General features: G+C 53.4%; 4 protein-coding genes and 1 non-coding gene across 5 annotated transcripts; 3 read left to right on the top strand and 2 right to left on the bottom strand.

Moving 5' to 3' along the window:
* Positions 1-883: 883 nt before the first annotated feature.
* On the bottom strand, positions 884-2,740 carry ACO1O0_002330 (uncharacterized protein; the record flags this gene model as incomplete). The annotated part of the gene is made up of 2 exons (XM_083191800.1): positions 884-1,847; positions 1,926-2,740. The coding sequence occupies 2 exons, from the start codon at positions 2,738-2,740 to the stop codon at positions 884-886; spliced, it is 1,779 nt and encodes a 592-aa protein (XP_083053014.1).
* A 956-nt stretch (positions 2,741-3,696) lies between these two features.
* On the bottom strand, positions 3,697-7,840 carry ACO1O0_002329 (5-oxoprolinase; the record flags this gene model as incomplete). The annotated part of the gene is made up of 2 exons (XM_083191799.1): positions 3,697-6,750; positions 6,803-7,840. 2 exons carry the CDS (start codon positions 7,838-7,840, stop codon positions 3,697-3,699), a joined length of 4,092 nt encoding a protein of 1,363 aa, XP_083053013.1.
* Positions 7,841-8,481: 641 nt separating this feature from the next.
* Positions 8,482-8,568, top strand: ACO1O0_002328. Its single transcript has one exon. It is a non-coding gene; the product is annotated as a tRNA-His (tRNA).
* A 520-nt stretch (positions 8,569-9,088) lies between these two features.
* ACO1O0_002327 (DUF3716 domain-containing protein) lies at positions 9,089-9,830 on the top strand (the record flags this gene model as incomplete). Its single annotated transcript, XM_083191798.1, has 3 exons — positions 9,089-9,268; positions 9,355-9,586; positions 9,640-9,830. The coding sequence occupies 3 exons, from the start codon at positions 9,089-9,091 to the stop codon at positions 9,828-9,830; spliced, it is 603 nt and encodes a 200-aa protein (XP_083053012.1).
* Positions 9,831-17,305: 7,475 nt separating this feature from the next.
* On the top strand, positions 17,306-17,617 carry ACO1O0_002326 (AN1-type zinc finger protein; the record flags this gene model as incomplete). Its single annotated transcript, XM_083191797.1, has 2 exons — positions 17,306-17,449; positions 17,543-17,617. The coding sequence occupies 2 exons, from the start codon at positions 17,306-17,308 to the stop codon at positions 17,615-17,617; spliced, it is 219 nt and encodes a 72-aa protein (XP_083053011.1).
* Between the last annotated feature and the right edge of the window lie 159 nt (positions 17,618-17,776).

The raw sequence follows: 17,776 nt of genomic DNA, 5'->3' as shown, positions 1-17,776 counted from the left end.
TTCCTTCTCCAGGAGAGGAGATAAAAATGGCTGGCATTTGACATCTGGGCAGACGTATTACTATTGCTGCTACCATCGAAATACTACTCATACCCAATTGGGGGAACAACCCGCTCGGAACTGGCGAGATCAACAGCGCAGGGATGTGGTGCTGGAGTGGCGAGTACGTGCGGCTTTGGAGCATCATTGGATCGTTGTATCCGTAGACGTTCTGCAGCACGAAACTGCTACTACTACTACTCGTACTTCGGGGGGTCAACTCAAAACTCGGCCTAACTGAGTCGCCCAGAGGCCCCCAACATTTGGGGGCGGGATTTCATCCTGGGTTGTAAGTCCCAGGTCCATAGGCCAATATGCGATGAATTGACCAATCGGCCCGCATAGTTGTTGTCTCCCCAGGATGGTTGCCTAAATGCTGGTAAGTGTCAACTTGCAACTGTCGCCAGTGCTACTACTAACTAGGTACTATTACTTACTGCCATGTATAGCAACGTACCTTGCCTACATGCACACAGAACATGGGTTTCCTCCCGACGCATTAGTAAATCTGTAATTTTGGTACCCTAACCACTTTTTTGATCTCTTGTTGAAACATGCGACGCCTCTGTAAAGAATTCCGCTGTGCTGCATCCAAGGTGCTTCGCCACATGTTGAAGATGCACCCGTGCCTCTGACTGGTGAGATTGGTGCCTCACTCATCCCCAATAATAACCCCAAACCCTCCTCCATCCATGCAGTGTCCGACAGTAAGGCTGTTTTTTGCCTTACTCCATCTCTGGGAAGAGTTCTGGCCCTCCGCCATACGTCCGATGGCAAGGTAGATTTTCCTCCCTTCCCCCTCCCCCCTGGAGAAGACTCCTGATCTTCTGGCCCCCTAACTCCTTCACGCATCGGCGGCCCCAGAAGCCCCAGAGGCCTCCGCGACGGGAGCAGCAGGCTCGCCGTCGTCCTCCGGGTCAAAGTCGTCCCCGAACTCGGTCACGATCCACAGGCAGAACTTCTCCCACTCGACCTGCCACTGCCTCATCCTCTCGGCCTTGACCCCCGTGCCCACGCTGGCCTCCTTGACGCCCTTGACCCAGTCCGCCTGCGTCTGCTCCTCGAACGCCGCCCACCGCACGCTGTTCTCCGCCAGGCTGCCCAGCCCCGCGAGCCCCAGGTTGTCCCAGCCCTGCAGCGCCTGCCAGAAGTCGTGCGACATGCCCGCCGTGTCCTGGCCCAGCATGGCCGGGTCGTCGTTGCACAGGCTGCAGGCGACGCCGCGGGCCAGCAGCGCCGGCAGCGGGTGCGCCAGCACGGAGCTGCACAGGCGCAGCACCTCGTTGGAGATGGGGCACGACTCGACCAGGATGCGCCTCTCCTTGACCATGTCGATCAGCAGCGGGTGCTTGAACAGGCTGTACGCGTGCCCGATGCGCCGCGTGCCCAGCAGGACCGCGTCGAACAGGTTCTGGTCCGTGCTGGACCCGTCGCCCAGCGTCTCGCCCGCGTGGAAGAAGAAGGGCAGGTTGGCCCCCTCCTGCGCGCACTGCTTGCGGAACCAGAACAGCTCCGGGAGCAGGTCCCTGAGCGGGCGGCCCCAGTCCTCGGGCCCCACGAGGTCGTAGCCCGCGATGAGGTGCGGGAAGGCCAGCTTGGTGGAGATGCAGTTGTCCATGTCCTCGACGATGGACCGCGTGTCCTCGCTGCGCAGGCTCGTCCAGATGGTCGTCAGGCCCCAGAACCCCTCGCCCTCTGGCGAGGCCTTGAAGCGGGCAATCTCCTCCTCCAGGACCTTGAACATGTGGACGTAATTCTTCTCGGGCTCCTCTGTCCGGTCACGGCAGTAGTTGAGCGGCCACGTGAAGCTGTGCCCGTTGGTCAATCCGTGATAGTAGTAGAGGGTGGGGGGTGGGCGCTTTGGCTGGATGATGAGGAAGACTTACCGTAGCTCTGCCCAGCTGACGCCGTCGGCCTTGAGAAGCCTCATCAGACGGCGGAGGTAGCTGCGCCACATGGGCTCGTAGTGGATGATGGTGCTGGTGACGACGAAGCACCTGGAGAACTTACGCCAGATGGCGTCGATGCCATGGTGGTGCTCGTGGCAGTCGTTCAGGGACAGGGTGCAGCGGCTCTTCAGCCACGCGATGAACCCGGGCCGGCCGCCCTCGGGGAAGCCATCGGCCACCTTTGTGAGCAGGAGGAACTTGCCGGGCTCGTACCCGTCCCCCCAGACATCCCCGTCGGCCACGTCCGTGGCGCGGAAGCGGAACGCAATGTCCGCATCCTCCCTGGCCTGGGCGCCGGTGAGGGCGCGGTCGCTGGACATGTGCATGCCGGGCAGGCCCATGAGCTCGTCGAGGAGGTGGTCAAAGTCGACGAGGGCGTCGAGGTGGGCGTGCAGCAGGGCACCCTTGGGCATGCGGCGGACAATGTGCCACAGCCGGGTGCCCTCGAGGCGGTCCTTGGCGCGCATGAACATCATGCCGGGGAAGAGGGTGTGGTCGCTCTGCTGGGCGAGGGCCTCCTCGAGCTTGGGGGTCCATATCGTCTCGGCCTCGTGGGCGCGGATGCGGTCGACAATGGCCGAGGCGCGGCTGGCGATGGGCGAGAGCGAGGCCCGGAACGAGGCGTCGGAGCGCGACGACTTCTCCTGGGCGATGAGGTTGGTGCGGCCCGAGAGGTACTGCTGCAGGAAGGGGTCGGACGTCGAGGGGATGTCCTGGGCGATTTCCGCCCACTCCTCGTTGGAGAGGGACATGGTGAGGCTGGCCAGGTGGTGAGGAGATGGATGGTGGGGTGATTGATGATTGATGGTGAGAGCCGAGGACCCGATCCCAGGATCCAAGGTCAGCAGTCTCAGTCAGTACGATGGCGACCCGCAACCCCTATATAGAAAAGACGTCGGGCGGAGGTGGCCTTCGCTGTCGGGCGCCTCCGAATCCCCAGAGGTGAGTCACGCCGCTTCGTCCCTCACGTATCCGTATCGCGTGAGGAGTACACGGCGGAGGGCGGTTCTTGTCTACCGGCACCGATCGTCATGGGAATTTGGCAAAGACAAAGACCCCGCTGAGCTCGCCTGCCAAAACGGGTGCCAAAACGGGTGCCCAAATGCTGTGGATGTTCACCTTTTTCTGATGGATAAGGTAGGTTTACGGTGACGACGGTGGTGTTGCTGATGCCTGGTAGTGAATCCACGTCATGATTGAGGTGTCCCAGTCTCAGAATGGTTTCACCTGCTTTCTCAGCTGTTCCGTTCCCCAAGATTGCTACTACACCAATTGACCTTTTGTCGTCGCTGCGAACGAACGAGCACGACGCGTACGGTATAGCGTTCTGCACCGTGCAATAACACTGTACCTGCGCAAAAGGACCCCGCACCCCACACTTCACAGTGGAGGAGGAACTGAAGATGGACTTCCCCACCAGGATAACCACACTGTGCACAACCCGAATACACGAAACTACCCAGTACGTCTCGACGTTGTTACTTTGTAAAGACGCTGGTGGGCCAAGAATTGAAAGTGAAGGGTTCATCCGGGACCCCTTTTCCCCTACGAGATAATCGTTCCTGGTCCGGTCGCCACAGCGGGAAACAGCATCACCACCAGCATCACCACCAGCATCAAGAAATCTACCGGTACGTAGACATTCATATAGCACCGGTCCCCAACACCAAATGCATGCCTACATCTATACCGACCGAGTTCCCGCAACTCACGCCTGCAGCGCCGTGTCGTCCCTGAGAGCGCCGCTGCCCTTCCTCCAGCCCTCGGTGTGATCCACGTGCTTCTTCGCCGTGCTCTCCTCGCCGCACGGGCCCCAGCCTCCTCCGCCGGGCGTGCACACAATGATCCGGTCCCCAGCCGCCATGGCAGCGCTGTTCTTGGCCCCCATGTTGATGTGCCGCTCCTCGTACTCCTTCTCTCCGGCGCCCACGGCCTTCCCCTCGTGCAGCTCCCGCAGCGACTGCTCCCAGTTGGTCTTCTCGACCTTCCTCACCCACAGGTTCAGCCCGCACGCGCCATCCTCGCCGCCGTTGAGGCCGTAGGGGTGGTACACGCGGCGCTCGCTGAGGATGGACACCTGCAGCGGGATGCGGAACTCAATGTCGCGCACCACGCCGTCGCCGCCCCGGTGCTGGCCCCGGCCCCCGGAGTCCTTGCGCAGCGAGAACTCGCGCAGGATCACGGGGTACCGCCGCTCAAAGATCTCCGAGTCGGTGATGCGCGTGTTGGTCATGTGGACGTGCACGCCGCTCGTGCCCTCCCAGTCGGGGCCCGCACCGCTGCCGCCCGCGATGGTCTCGTAGTACCCGAAGCCCTTGACGGCGTCCTGGCCCGTCTGGTTGCCGCCGAACCCAAATGTCAGGTTGTTGCAGCAGCCCTGGCTGGCCGCGGCCGCCTCGAATGCCTTGAAGATGACGTCGGTGATGCGCTGGCTCGTGAGCACGTTGCCGCCCACCACGGCTGCCCCGGGTGACGGCGACAGGATCGACTTGGGCGGGATCTTGACGTGGATGGGCTTCAGGCAGCCCTGGTTCAGCGGGATGTCCTCCGAGATGAGGCAGCGAAGGCAGTAGATGATGGCGCTGAAGGTGATGGCCTGCGGGGCATTGACATTGCCGTAGACCTCGGGGCCGGTGCCCTCAAAGTCAAACTCGGCCTCTCCCTTTTCCGGATCGATCTTGACCTTGAGCTGGATGGGGCTGCCGTCGTCCATGTAGTCCACCGCCGACAGATCCTTCCCTTCGAAGCGCTTGTACACGTCCTTGAGGAGTCTGCGCACGCAGAACTCGGCATTCTTCTGAATGTTGACCATGTAGAACTGCACCGTCTCCTCGCCGTACTCCTCGATCAAGGTTTCGATGAGGGAGATTCCCTTCTGGTTTGCCGACACCTGAGCGCGCAGATCGTTGATGTTGTCTGCCAGGCATCTCGTGCCACTGCACCCGGGGTATTGTGCCGGCTGGTTATACAAGAGGTCGGTGACCCTCTCTTCATCAAACTTGCCGCGGCTGACAAGCTTCTCGCTCCTGATGGCTGCTCCCTCCTGGAACAATTCACGGGAGTGCGGTGGCATGCTGCCGGCGCTGATACCACCAATATCAGCGTGGTGCGCCCGGGATGCTGCGTAAAAGAGGATCTTCTCGCCCTTGGCATCGAACGCCGGCATCAGGAGGGTTATATCGGGAAGGTGAGTTCCTCCGTAGGAAGGGTGGTTAGATATAATGACATCTCCCTTCTCGAGCTTTCCCTTCCAGATCTCGGCCTGCCGGCGAACACACGTCGACATGGAACCCAGATGTACGGGCAAGTGCGGAGCGTTGGCCACAAGGCCGCCCGAGGCGTCAAAGATGGCGCACGAGAAGTCGAGACGCTCCTTGACGTTGGTGCTGACGCTCGTCTTTTGAAGGGCACGGCCCATCTGCTCGGCAATGGCCATGAATCGGTGCCCAAAGATGCTGAGCATGATGGGGTCCACTTCACGGTCCGCCTGGTTCCCAGTCGTCCCCTCCTTGGCCGTCTCCCCTTCCATGTCGATGATGACATGGGTTTCCGACACGAGAGCCTTGGACTTGGGCGTGACCACAATGGTCTGCGTTCCATCCGCAAGCATGGCCGGTCCGCTAATGACATCGCCGACGCTGAGATTCTCAAGTTTGTAGATCGGGGTGTCGAGCCTCCCGCCTTCAAAGTATACCTTTTGGCTCCCGTGCTTCTTGGTCTCATCAACATCCTGTCGCTTGATGCTCTGCAGCTGCTGGTCCACTGTGCGCTCATTGTGGCGGAAACTCTTGCCGATTCCTCGTACCCGGACATCGTCGACAATGATGTCTCGGTCATCGAGAGTAAAGCCGAATTCGTAGCGGTGGTGCTTGACAAAGGCTTTGCCAAACTCCCAGTCGTTTCCTCCAAAGCTCTCCTTGGCCTCCTCCTCCGACGGCTTGATAATCATGAGGGCAGATTCCGTCCCGCGGTACCGCATGTTAAGGTACTCTTCAAACGCAATCTCGCTGTCCTCGAACCCTTGCTCTTTCAGTGTGGCTCGCGACTTTTCCTTGAGCTTGTCCATCCTGGACTGGAGGTCCTTGACAACGTCGCCCCCGTCTTGCCAGACCTTGGACTCGGGCTCTTGCCTCTCATCCACCACGTCTGCCAGCGCCATGCCATAGGCGGAGAGTACGGAGGAGTATCGATGGACCAGGATCTGGCGGATGCCCAGAGACTCGGCTATGGCAACAGCGTGCTGACCGCCTGCGCCGCCAAAGGTGGCCAGTCTATGTTTGGACGTGTCGTGCCCCTTGGCTTCCGTGATAGACCGAATCGGTCTTGTCATTGTCTCATTAGCCACAGTGAGGAAGCCGTAGGCCACCTCATCCGCCGTCAAGTTCTTGCCCGTCTCCCGATTAACCTGGTCGGCCAGCTCCTGCAGAACCTTTCGGCTTGCCTCCGGATCCAGCCCCTCATCCTCGTTCTTGCCAAAGATCTTGGGGAAGAACTCGGGAAGCAGACGGCCGAGATACAGGTTTGCGTCGGTCACGGTGGCGGGTCCGCCCTTGCGGTAGCAGGCCGGACCGGGGTGAGCGCCAGCCGACTCGGGCCCAACTACAAAGAGCCCGTTGCGGAAGAACAGACGAGATCCACCACCGGCCGCAACGGTGTTGATATCAAGCTGGGGGGACTGGATAGTCACACTGGCGGTTGTGGTCTCAAAGACGTGCTCGTATCGGCCCTCTCCATACCGAGAGACATCCGTGCTAGTACCGCCCTGCAAAAGGTGTCAGCAATATTAAGGCGAGAAATTCATGCAATCTGCTCACCATGTCAAATCCAATTACGGGTGTCTTGGTATTGTCGTCGTACGAAGTCATGGCGTAGCCAACAACGCCTCCTGCCGGGCCAGACAGGATGGCCTTGAGTCCAGTGAACTTGTCCACGTCCACCAAGCCGCCATCGCTCTGCATAAACTCGCACCTCGCACCCCTGGCTCCCTTCTCCTCCATGACGCTGCGTGTCCCCAGGCCGCCCTCGAAGCCTGCCTGGAAGCCATCAATGTACTTTCGGATGGCTGGTGTGAGGTAGGCATCCGCGCAGACAGACGTGGCCCTGGGCACAAGCTTGATCATGGGCATGAGCTCGTGGCTGAGGGAAATGTGCTGGAACCCAATATCCTTAGCGACGCGGCCGATGAGGGCCTCGTGGTTGGGAAAGGTGTAGCCGTGCAGCAGGCAGACGGCAATGCTGCGAATGCCCCGGTCGTAGATGCCCTGGAGCTTGGAGCGCACGTCGTCCTCGGTGGCCCTCTTGAGGATGCGAACAGTCTCTCCAGACAGTCCCCTGACGAGTTCCTTGCCCTCGGCCTCCCTGGTGCCCACCGGGGCCTCTGCCTCGGTGGTTTTCCTGGCGGGGTCCTCGGCGTAGTCCTCCAGGGTGACGCGCTCCTGGATCTCGACGACCTCCTCGTAGAGAACATCGGGCTTGCGGATGGCCAGGTCGAAGATCTTGGGGCGGCTCTGGTTGCCAATGGTCAGGCAGTCCTTGAAGCCCTCGGTGACGACGAGGGCAATCTTCTCGCCCTTGCGCTCGAGCAGGGCATTGGTGGCGACGGTGGTGCCCATGCGGATCGAGTCGATCTGGGACGTGTCGAGGGGCTCGCCACGGGGGATGTCGCGGCCGAGGAAGTGGCTCATGATGCGGCGGATGCCCTCGAGCGGGGCGTCATTGTAGTTGCCCGGGTCCTCGGAGAGGAGCTTGATGATGGTCTCCTTGCCGTTGAGCTCGCCAACGCAGTCGGTGAACGTGCCACCCCTGTCGATGGCGATGCGGATGCCACGCCCCTTGACGGCTGAGTCTGCCATGGTGCCTTTGGTGGTGGCGTCACGTCACTGGGGTGGGTGGGTGGTGGTTGGGCACAACTCGACAAAATCCGGGGAAGGAGCTACCCCGCGATGATGCTATCCTGCAAAATGGGCCCAGATGCACTGGGAAGAAGATGATGAGTCCTAGAACCGATCCCAGGGCGACACGGGATATAACCCGTAGCTTCAGCGATCGGTAGTTTCCAAATTGCCGAGTGAATACGGCTTATCAATCCATCTCCGACGGCTCTTGATGTCACGGCCACGCGAATCTGCCCCGCCAAACCTTGGGCCGGATTTGCGATGTCGGCGGGACCCGATGGGCCTCTGCCCATGTGCCCATGGGGTCAGGTATGAGCGTCCGCAGTCATGGCGGGGCAAAGTCACAAGAGCGATTCCAGAAAGTCAGTATTTGTGCAAAGGAACCAGCCTCGTAAAAAAACACATGGGCACCATGTCAACCTCGTCGGTGCATCTGGAGCTTCCATCTCGGTCCTTGCAGAAACCTTGGGAGGGACTGGCGTGCTGTGGGCTTGTGTTCTGTTGGGGTGCAACGGTCCACAGTTCACGCCGTTCGCTACTTGGTACATGAGCCGAACTAAACTTCCCCATGTCAAGCCAGCAAGTTGGCAACAAAATTCGCTCAAGTAGTCTAGGTGGTTAGGGCACCGCGTTGTGGTTCACATACTTCAACCGCGGAAACCTGAGTTCGAGTCTCAGCTTGGGCAATTCTTTTTTGTCTTTTTGTCAATCCGTGTATTTCTGTTTTTGTTCGTCGCTGTGAGTGTTCTTCGCTTCGTCTGTTGTCTTGGGCAATTCTTTTTTATTCTTCATTACACCGCTTCAACGTCTTGTACGGCGGACGATAGGCGAGACTGCGTCAAAATTCAAAATTTGTTACGTCTACCCTAGGGGCGAATTTCCTATTGGGTAGTAATGCCCCGGTTTATGCGCGAAAAAAAAACGAATATCCTAATTAGGTCTAGTACCTTATAACCCCGCATCAGTAACCCGTTATAACCATAATATGCTGTAGCACCCGTGTTTTGATTCCTTCCCGTTACCCTCACAACATCCCACTCCGCCGCGCGCCAAGGTAAGTTATTTTTCGCTCGTGTTTAACATTTCGGTCTATTTCTGATCTATTCAAAGCCCTCATTATCTATTCCAATCGCTCGCATCGCAGACGCTTTCGTAGGTTCCATTTCGCCTCATTTCGGGTTCGTATCGATTCTAACTTCGTAGAATATGTCCGACCCCGAGATCCTCGAATCCAACAGCTGGGGTAAGCAGCTGGCCGACTATTGCAGCCCCGAGTACCCCGTCACCCTCACGAGCAAGTCCAAAAACATCTTCTTGGAACTGAGCAACGCCGCCACCGACAAGCTCAAGCTGCACGCCCTCGCCAACGAGGAATTCACCCAAGCCGTGAGTACTCTATTCATTTCGGTTGGTTTCGAGTCCGTAATAACTAGTCGTCATACTAGGTCAAGCGCAATCTTAATTTCAACTAGGTGATGGAAAAGAATGCGCGCGTTAAGATGACTTTCGGGCAAATGACTCCGACCAAGGCCACCGCGGCTATGATACAACTTTTCGGGAGCGAAATGCCTGGTGATAGGGCATGCCGCAAGTGCCGCGACGGTAACGGCCGTTTCAAAGAATGTGTCGTCGACCCTGCCATGGGCAGCGGCTGTGGTAACTGCATGATGCAGAACAACGGCTCGGGCTGTAGTCACTACAAGCGTGAGTTATTACGATCCATTTCACATTATTTCGGATACTAAATGTACGGATAGCACATTCTGGCACTGGTTTGTTCTCTGGCCGACCTGCCCGTCCTAGCCCTACGCAGAGGGCTAGGAGGCTGACGGCCGATGAGCTCTTCCAGAGCTTCCTCGCTCTGCCTGGTCGTGACCAGCAGCGCCTCTTCCGCAAGATTCAGCGCGAGCTTAGGGAGGACGATGAGGACGAGGACGAGGAGATGTGAATAGGCATAGGATAGTTCTGGTCCGTAATGGCACGAAATGGTGCTATGGTGCCAATAATAATAAGATCGTTTGTGGCTTATACCGAGATTACTAGCTAAATACTATAATAATCCTAAGTATCCCGAAATAATCTAGAGAGAAGGAATTTTAAATATTTAAATTATTAATATTAATAAAATATATAATTATTTAAAAATTAAAAATATATAATTAATTACTATTTTAATTATATTTTTATATCTTTTATTTCTTTATTTTAATATATTTTTTAAGTTTTATTTATAAACCTATTTAATAATATTATTATTATAATCTTTTTATTTATAATTTTATATATAATAATTAATTAAGTAAATATAATAAATAAAAGGCTTTAAGATCATAAAAATCTTACTTACTAATAAATACCCTAGACCTAACTATATAACTTATACCTATACGCTTTATCTATAAAGTAAATAAATAGCCTTTATATAGCTTACTTAATAAACTTTAATCTTATAATATAATAACTCTTATATTATTATTATAATTATTTTAATATTAATAATTTAATTTTTTATTTTAATAAGCTTTTTTAAATTTTATTTATAAAAGCTTTAGTAATAATTTTATTATTATAAATCTTTTATTTATGTTTTTATATAATAATTATCTTTTTAACTTATTTATTATATATTTAATAAATATATAACCTTATAATAATATAAAAATAAATTATTTAATATTATATTTATTTATTTAATTATATATAAAGCTTTAAAATTTTTATTAGATTATATAATTAAGTAAATAGAATAAATATAATATTAAATAATTTATTTTTATATTATTATAAGATGTAACCTAAATCTAGGCGAAATACCTCGAAATAACTCGAAATAGATATAACCTAGCGGTACCCCGTAGGTCGAGGTAGATATTTTACCTCCGTTATTAAGCTATTACGATGCCACCTGGCCGAAGACGAATCGACCTAGCTGACCAGAGAACAGCCATTACTGACTGGGTCGGCCAAGGTGAAGACGATAATGCAATTATATCGCTTTTAGCGCACGAATTTCAAATCACAATCTCCCGATCAACGCTGACGCGTCAATTACGACGATGGAATATTAGTCGACAAACCCGTACCGAGCGAAGTCCACAATTACTCGACCGAATCCATGATTTGTTTTTTGAGCAGGCATTATCGGATAATGCCATTATCCGTATACTTCAGAGAGAAGGATTCCAGATCAGTCCTTTCGGCCTCACGCAGTTACGCCGTAGATATGGTCTTTGGCGACGACATGATGGTGTACGGGCTCAAACTGCTATCGATCGAGTTCGAACCTTTTTTAATAATCATGAAAAGAATTCGATGATCATGGAAACATATGGCCGTGGCTACCTTTATACACATTTCCGACAACAATACTTTACTATCGCTAGAGACCCGTTATACGAAATCTTCCGAGAGTTCTCAACAGAAGACCTTCGTTTACGTTGGAATCGTGTTACACGGACCCGGAAGACGTTTACTACTGAGGGACCGGATCATACATGGTCGATCGATGGATATGATAAGTTGAAACGTTTTGGAATTGAGATTTATGGCGGAATCGACGCATATTCGCGTTATATGCCATGGTTTTACTGTGGATTTTCGAACTCGACGGCTTGGAGTGTTGCGTGCCAATACGTACGTATTCTTTCGGGTCGGAAGACTATGCCTCGGCGTCTACGTACAGATCATGGGGGGGAGACGAGCCTTCTCGCTGGGATCCATTTCTATCTCGCTGGATTACGTACAAAGATTGATTTAATGGGTAATGAAGTCCCCGTTGGATTTCGTGATACTTTTCTCTATGGGAGAAGTGTTAGTAATATTCGGATCGAGTCATGGTGGCGCCGTCTCTACGACGCTCAGGTTCGACCTTGGAAGGTATGTCTATTTCGGCTTATTTCGGGCCCGTCCGCTCACAGATAGCCTAGAAACTATTCGAGGATATGGATAAGATGGGGATCTGGTCAGACACATCACTCGCTGACCGCATCGCATTACTATACATCTATATGCCACTAGTCCGAGCTGCATTTACACGCTTCGTTCATACATGGCAAGCACATCGGATTCGACTCCAGACCGCTCCTATAAAACACGGGCAACCGCATAGCCTCTACTTTCAACTTGACCGCTCAGAGGATGCTCCTAATATCAGTTGTTCGGAGCCAATACCAGAGGACCGATGGGAAGAGATTAAGGGTATCTTTGATCAGGATGATGAGGAAATTGATCGATTTTTACCTCCCGAGATGATGGAACTCTGCGCCTCATTTGGTATTATTATACCAGATGAACCCGCAAGCCAGAGTGCGCCATTTATTGAGCAATATCTGCTTCTACGGGACCATCTTTCAACGGCTCAGGCTCAGGGTATAAGACTTTTTCAATTACAAAAACCGACAGGACGGACAGAAGAAATTCGCGCACGTTTAGAGGTAGCTCAGATTGATATTGATAGCTTAGAGTAGAATTGAGAGGAGAGATATAATACTAATAATACAAAAAAAGAATAAAAGATCACTTCATCGTCTTTTTCCTTGCTCGCTTTAGTACGCTCATAGAAGAAAGAGGGATTGCTTTACTCTATTATTATGATTAGTATTAGAATATATCGTGAGGGATTATCTCACTCACTTTCCTATCTTGGTACATACCTTGGTCAACGTCCCTAATAGGCCTCAATGGATCACTTGGTAATTCGTCCGAAGGCATCGAAGGCATCGGTCCTTGTCGGTCAACTGTCCGGATTACCTGTTCAATCTTCGGCAGCGTTATATCAATGAAATCCAGATCTATTATAATCAGTGAAGTCCGTAACCACAAGGCAATAGTTATTTCGTACCATTTCGTGTCAGGTCGGGTCCATTTGCCGACGGGTCAAAACATTTCTCCTGCTTTGGCCGTACCTGACGTGACTCCGAGCTACTCGTAGCCGCCCGAGCACGCTTTGTCTTACCCTCACTCGCCCTATCCTCTGTCTTAACACCATGCCCATTTCCCACTTGCCCCAGCTCAGGAACGGTAGTACCAATACTATCGGGTTCCTCATCTACCTTCTCGAATCGAATAAAGTATAAATTATACTTATAAGGAGAGCTCGCTTGGAGCCCCATCTCCTTGATCATGTCAATGACCGATCGCGTCTTATAGATATCGGCAGCCAAGGAAGTAATCGTCTTGATATTACCCGGCTTCAACTCAGGCGCGATCACCCACTCTTTTTGATGAATCGATGTAATCTTCTGTGGCACGGCTCGGCGGATGATACTTTTAATCAGTTCGGCTTGTGATGGGAACGTCTCGCGCCATTGAGCATCCGCAAAGCATTGCACGGTATCGACTAATGACGGTGAACGTGGAAGGTATGTTCTTTGAGGTTCATCTTCCCCGACATCATCTAACCTATACTTTGCTTTGTAGAAATGCAGCGTAAGACGGGCTATCCGCGAAGGATCAGGCGGATTCCTGGTTTGCGTTGCACTAATATCTCGTGCAGCCTGACCTTGTTGGAGAGCATGTTGAAAGGTTTGAGGAGTCATACGTCGAGGCTGTAAACCAGTGTTCACAATGGCTCCGTGTGACGATGATCTTAACTGCGGTATAGTATCGATCGATCGAAGAGGTTGATTCGCTTTTGCATGGAGCCAGGTTTCTCCATTGCCTTCGAGAAGAGAATCATCGTAACCGGTAAGACTAGATCGAGAGGCGGTGGTCGTCTTCGAGATGAATTGGGCAAAGGAGAAACCACAAATTTTGCAGAATTTCGAGTCCGCTTCATAGCGTAAGATAAGGTCATGGACATATGGGTCACAAGGCCGAGACATCGTAATATAACAGGATAGTACTCCTTCGAAAAGATACGAAATAAAAAGAAATAAGAAGGAAAGGAAAGTTCGTATGAGGATGTGCGAAATAAGATACTTCCTTGCTATATCTCTACCCCTGAATCTTATCCCTATCTGTACTAGTTGACTTTTCACACTTCTCCACCTGCTCCTGTATAAACTGATTTAATGCATAACCCACTTCGCGCCATTGGTGTTTTGATAATGTATGATTATTGGCGTTATATCTTATAGGAGGTTGGGGTTTTTCTAAGAGAATATTAGTAAAACTAATACTTTCTTATAAAGCTTACTCCTTACCTCGAAGGTTACAGCATCGCGCCTGGGAGGAATATGCACAGTTTGCGCATGCTCCTGAAACCATTGACTTTTCGACGATACAACCATCAAAAATACCATACCCTTTAGTACAACGTGTACACGGGGTATCTGCCTCTTTTCCAAAAAGGTAGATTAGGACTGCATCAACATTTGGCGTACGAGTTAGGTCAAGTGGATTTTTTGGTGATCTTCCACGCCTTGCTTCGCGATTGAACTTTAGTAACCGTGCGCTCTGGCCCGCTCTTTCTAGGATACCAGCTTTCACAGGTCGGAGAAATCTAGCATTCGCGAGTGCCCACGCGGTGAGATGTGTTATCTCGGTTGGCTGAGGATCTGTCGGTGCGATTGGAGGAAGGGTCGAAGGTGAATTATCCATTTCTGCTATACAACCTATGATGAATGTTCTGAAACGAGTCGAAATACACCGTAATGATGGAAAGTATAATATACTAAATAAACATTATTATATTGCTTATAATAATTATGATCGGGTAATTGAATATGGGATGAACCACCCCACGGGGGCGTCACCCTATGAGGGTGGTTTAGGTTTATTTGAATTTTGACGCAGTCTCGCCTATCGTCCGCCGTAGTCTTGGCCTCCTCTTGCCCGATATTAAATTACTACTCCGTACAGGTCGCTTGAATTCTCCTCGTGACTTCGTCCGTCTTCTTTCTTTTTCGCCCCGGATGTCTTTACTTTGTGTCTTGATTCTGGCGGTCTTTTTACTTGTTCGGTGAGCCGTTTCGCCGTCCTCGCTCGTCTCTTTTTGTTGCTGCTGCTGCTGCTGCTGCTGCCGCCTCTTGCCCACCACCAGAGAGAGGCTGCAGCAGGTCATTGGCCATCCCCCAGTGGCACACTGTTTCTCAACGGTGGGCTCAACCTTATCCATCGGTTGCAAGCGGTGCAACCATTGACTTTCCCTCAAGGTACCATGTAGTAGAGAGCTGGAAGCTGGGCTTTTCCGTCATGGATCGACGGGCGGTGGCGTCTGGTGACTACTCCAAGTGACCAGGCCACGACGATAGCACGCTGTTTCATTGACAACAGTATCGCCTCCATGTGGTGCCCTCGCGGCACCGTGTCCCGATCCTATCCCGAGGGGTTCCTCTGGCGGCCCGGTCTACTACACCGGGCCGGAACCGGACTCCGGCCCTGTCGACGCGGGTCACTTCCGGAGGCGGCCGAGTCGGCGGCACACCAAGTTATCCACCATGCCACGCCATCCACGCCATCTTCCTTCGTTTTCATCCCGCTTAGTCAACCATCTCCGCAGCATTCACGTTTCTCCCGGCGTTATGCCACGTGAAGAGACGGCCATCCGCATTCTCACACATAGGCGTCAGAGCCAGAAGTGCCCTGCCATTCTATCGCCCGACCCCCAGGCATACGAGCATAGAGCCAGGCACGCGAGCATGCTACTTCGTATACTAATCGTCGCAGTAGGAAATAGCAGCCATCACGAGGCGGCAGGCAAGACAGCACAGATCATCACCAACGACAGCGATCCCCCAAAAAGCCATTGTTGTTGCTCCGTCCATATGGCGCCGCACCATTTAGTCAGGCTCTCACCCATAGCCGCCGGGGAGTTCGCCCAGGGGGGGGACGGGTTGGTTAGCAGAATCCCAACAGACCCCCCCCCCCCCCCCCGGGACGCATCTACCCATCCATAGATCTCATCACCTACTTTAGCCTTTGGATAATACGATACGTACTATCATCCAGGTCGGTCCCCCTCCAGGTATAGCGTATCAATGCACCCTTCTTCGCAAACGTCGGGGGGTATAAACGGTCGACATATTAGCGCCAATACCACGCCGCTAGTCGATGCTTACAGGACGGGTGTTTCCCTCCTTATTATCGGCGGTGTAGTTACGGTGGCATGCGCCTACTATTTGGTAGCATTCAATAAACAAAGGGGACATTGACAACCAGGCAGCCGGAATAACAAGGGAGAGAGAGGCAAGACGCATCATATATCACCAGGTCACGGGCTTTGTGGCACGACGCGCCCAGGGCGGCTGCGGCGGGCCTGTGTTAGATATAGCGTTATGGGTAGAACGTGAGACGGTCCTAGGGCGCCCCTTGCTTTGCAGTTTGCCGGGGGGGCCGATTTATTAGGGGCGACAATACGGACAGTACCAGGTAGGTAAGTAGGTACTAGGTTCCCAGGGTCCTAGGTACCAATGGCACGCCATCGAGACGGTGACGATAGCCTCGTCTACTCTGCTTAGGAAGCCGGGCCCCCAGTGGAGGACGTCACCGCCACCTTCAGCCTGGGGCTTGAGCCTGACACATGCAACGGAGCGCCCGGTCCGTTGGTGTCGGCCGGCGTCAGAAATGGCACAAACGAGCTAAAAGCTTCACCGTATATCTTACAAACCGCGTAGCCCATAATTTTGCTCTTAATCATCATCATCGGCCGGGGGCGACGGCAAGATGGGCAAGGGCTTTTGGCAAGACGGGATGTGATGCCTGGCGCGGGAGGCGAGGCGCTGCGCTGCTGGGCGGTTTGTCTCTAGGCGGTTCCACGCGATTCCGTCGCCGCCGGGTGGCCAGCAGACCACCTGCTTACTCTAGAGGTACTTACTTCCTGCTAGCAATAGCATCTGCTAGTAGGTCTAGTACTACTGGTGGTACTGCTGCCAACCTGACTGTAAAGTACCGAAGCATTCAGGCATGCATGCACGCAAGCAAGCAGCAAGCACTGAAGCAGCGTGGACGCATTGGAACTTGGCACACAGCATGGATCGATGGGCGGCCCATCTTGAGCCATTCCCAGGAGGCGAACAAAGCGAGCTCCAGTTATGCTCTAGCGGTGCTCCAAGGATGCTCCAGAGTGCTCCAGAGTGCTCCACCGGGCCAAGGGTGCAAGTGACTGCAAGTCCCAAGTGCATGCATGCATTGCAAGTTGCCTTAGGCTTGGGGGTGGGCCGCCGGGGTCCTGATTCAAGCGTCCAAGAGACCGAGACTCCTTCGCCCGTATAAGACCCGGTCCACCCCCGTCACTGCTCGTCATCCCATCCAGCTGACGCATTTAGCTTGGAGCCTTGACTCTCCCTGTTCCTCTGGCTCTCTCCCGTCGAACTTGATCCTATTTTCCTCCTCCTACTCTCTCTTCCCCTTCCGTCCGCCTCTATCTCCATCCCCCAACTACAACCATCGGCCCTCGGCTCCTCGCCACAACTCCAACGCCTGTGACCGCCACCACCGCCATCTACCGACGCTCCGACTCCGGCTCCTCCGAACCACCGCATCATGGCCGGCAAGCGTCTCCGGTGTTCAGCAAAGGAGTGCCGCGAACCCGCCCAGCGCATCGTCGGTGACTGCTCCTTCTGCCAGGGTCATTTCTGCGGCAAGCACCGTCTTCTCGAGGACCACAAGTGCAGCGGGCTCGAGGATGTGAGTGGCACCACCCACCCTTTGTCCCCCCCCCCCCCCTTTTTCGTATCGTAACAACAACAGGCCGCTAACACGCACAACAATGGGTTGTAGTGCAAGAAGCAGTCCTACGAGCGCAACGCCGCGCAGCTCAATTCGGAACGCACCCAGGTCATCCGCGGCGTGTAGGCCCTGTTACCTAACCCACACCCTAACCCGCCTTCTATACGTTTCGACGAGCGAGCATCGCACTTCCGGGCTGGCATGACGCATACAATGCATAATACGACTCCAATGTGCAGCCACACAACTATCACGAATACTACTCTTCCTACCACGAAAGATTGA

This window comes from Amphichorda felina (genome assembly GCF_050947745.1).
Source record: "Amphichorda felina strain 45539 chromosome Unknown scaffold_2, whole genome shotgun sequence".
NCBI classification, from domain to species: domain Eukaryota; kingdom Fungi; phylum Ascomycota; class Sordariomycetes; order Hypocreales; family Bionectriaceae; genus Amphichorda; species Amphichorda felina.
This window is presented reverse-complemented; position numbering and strand designations above follow the sequence as displayed.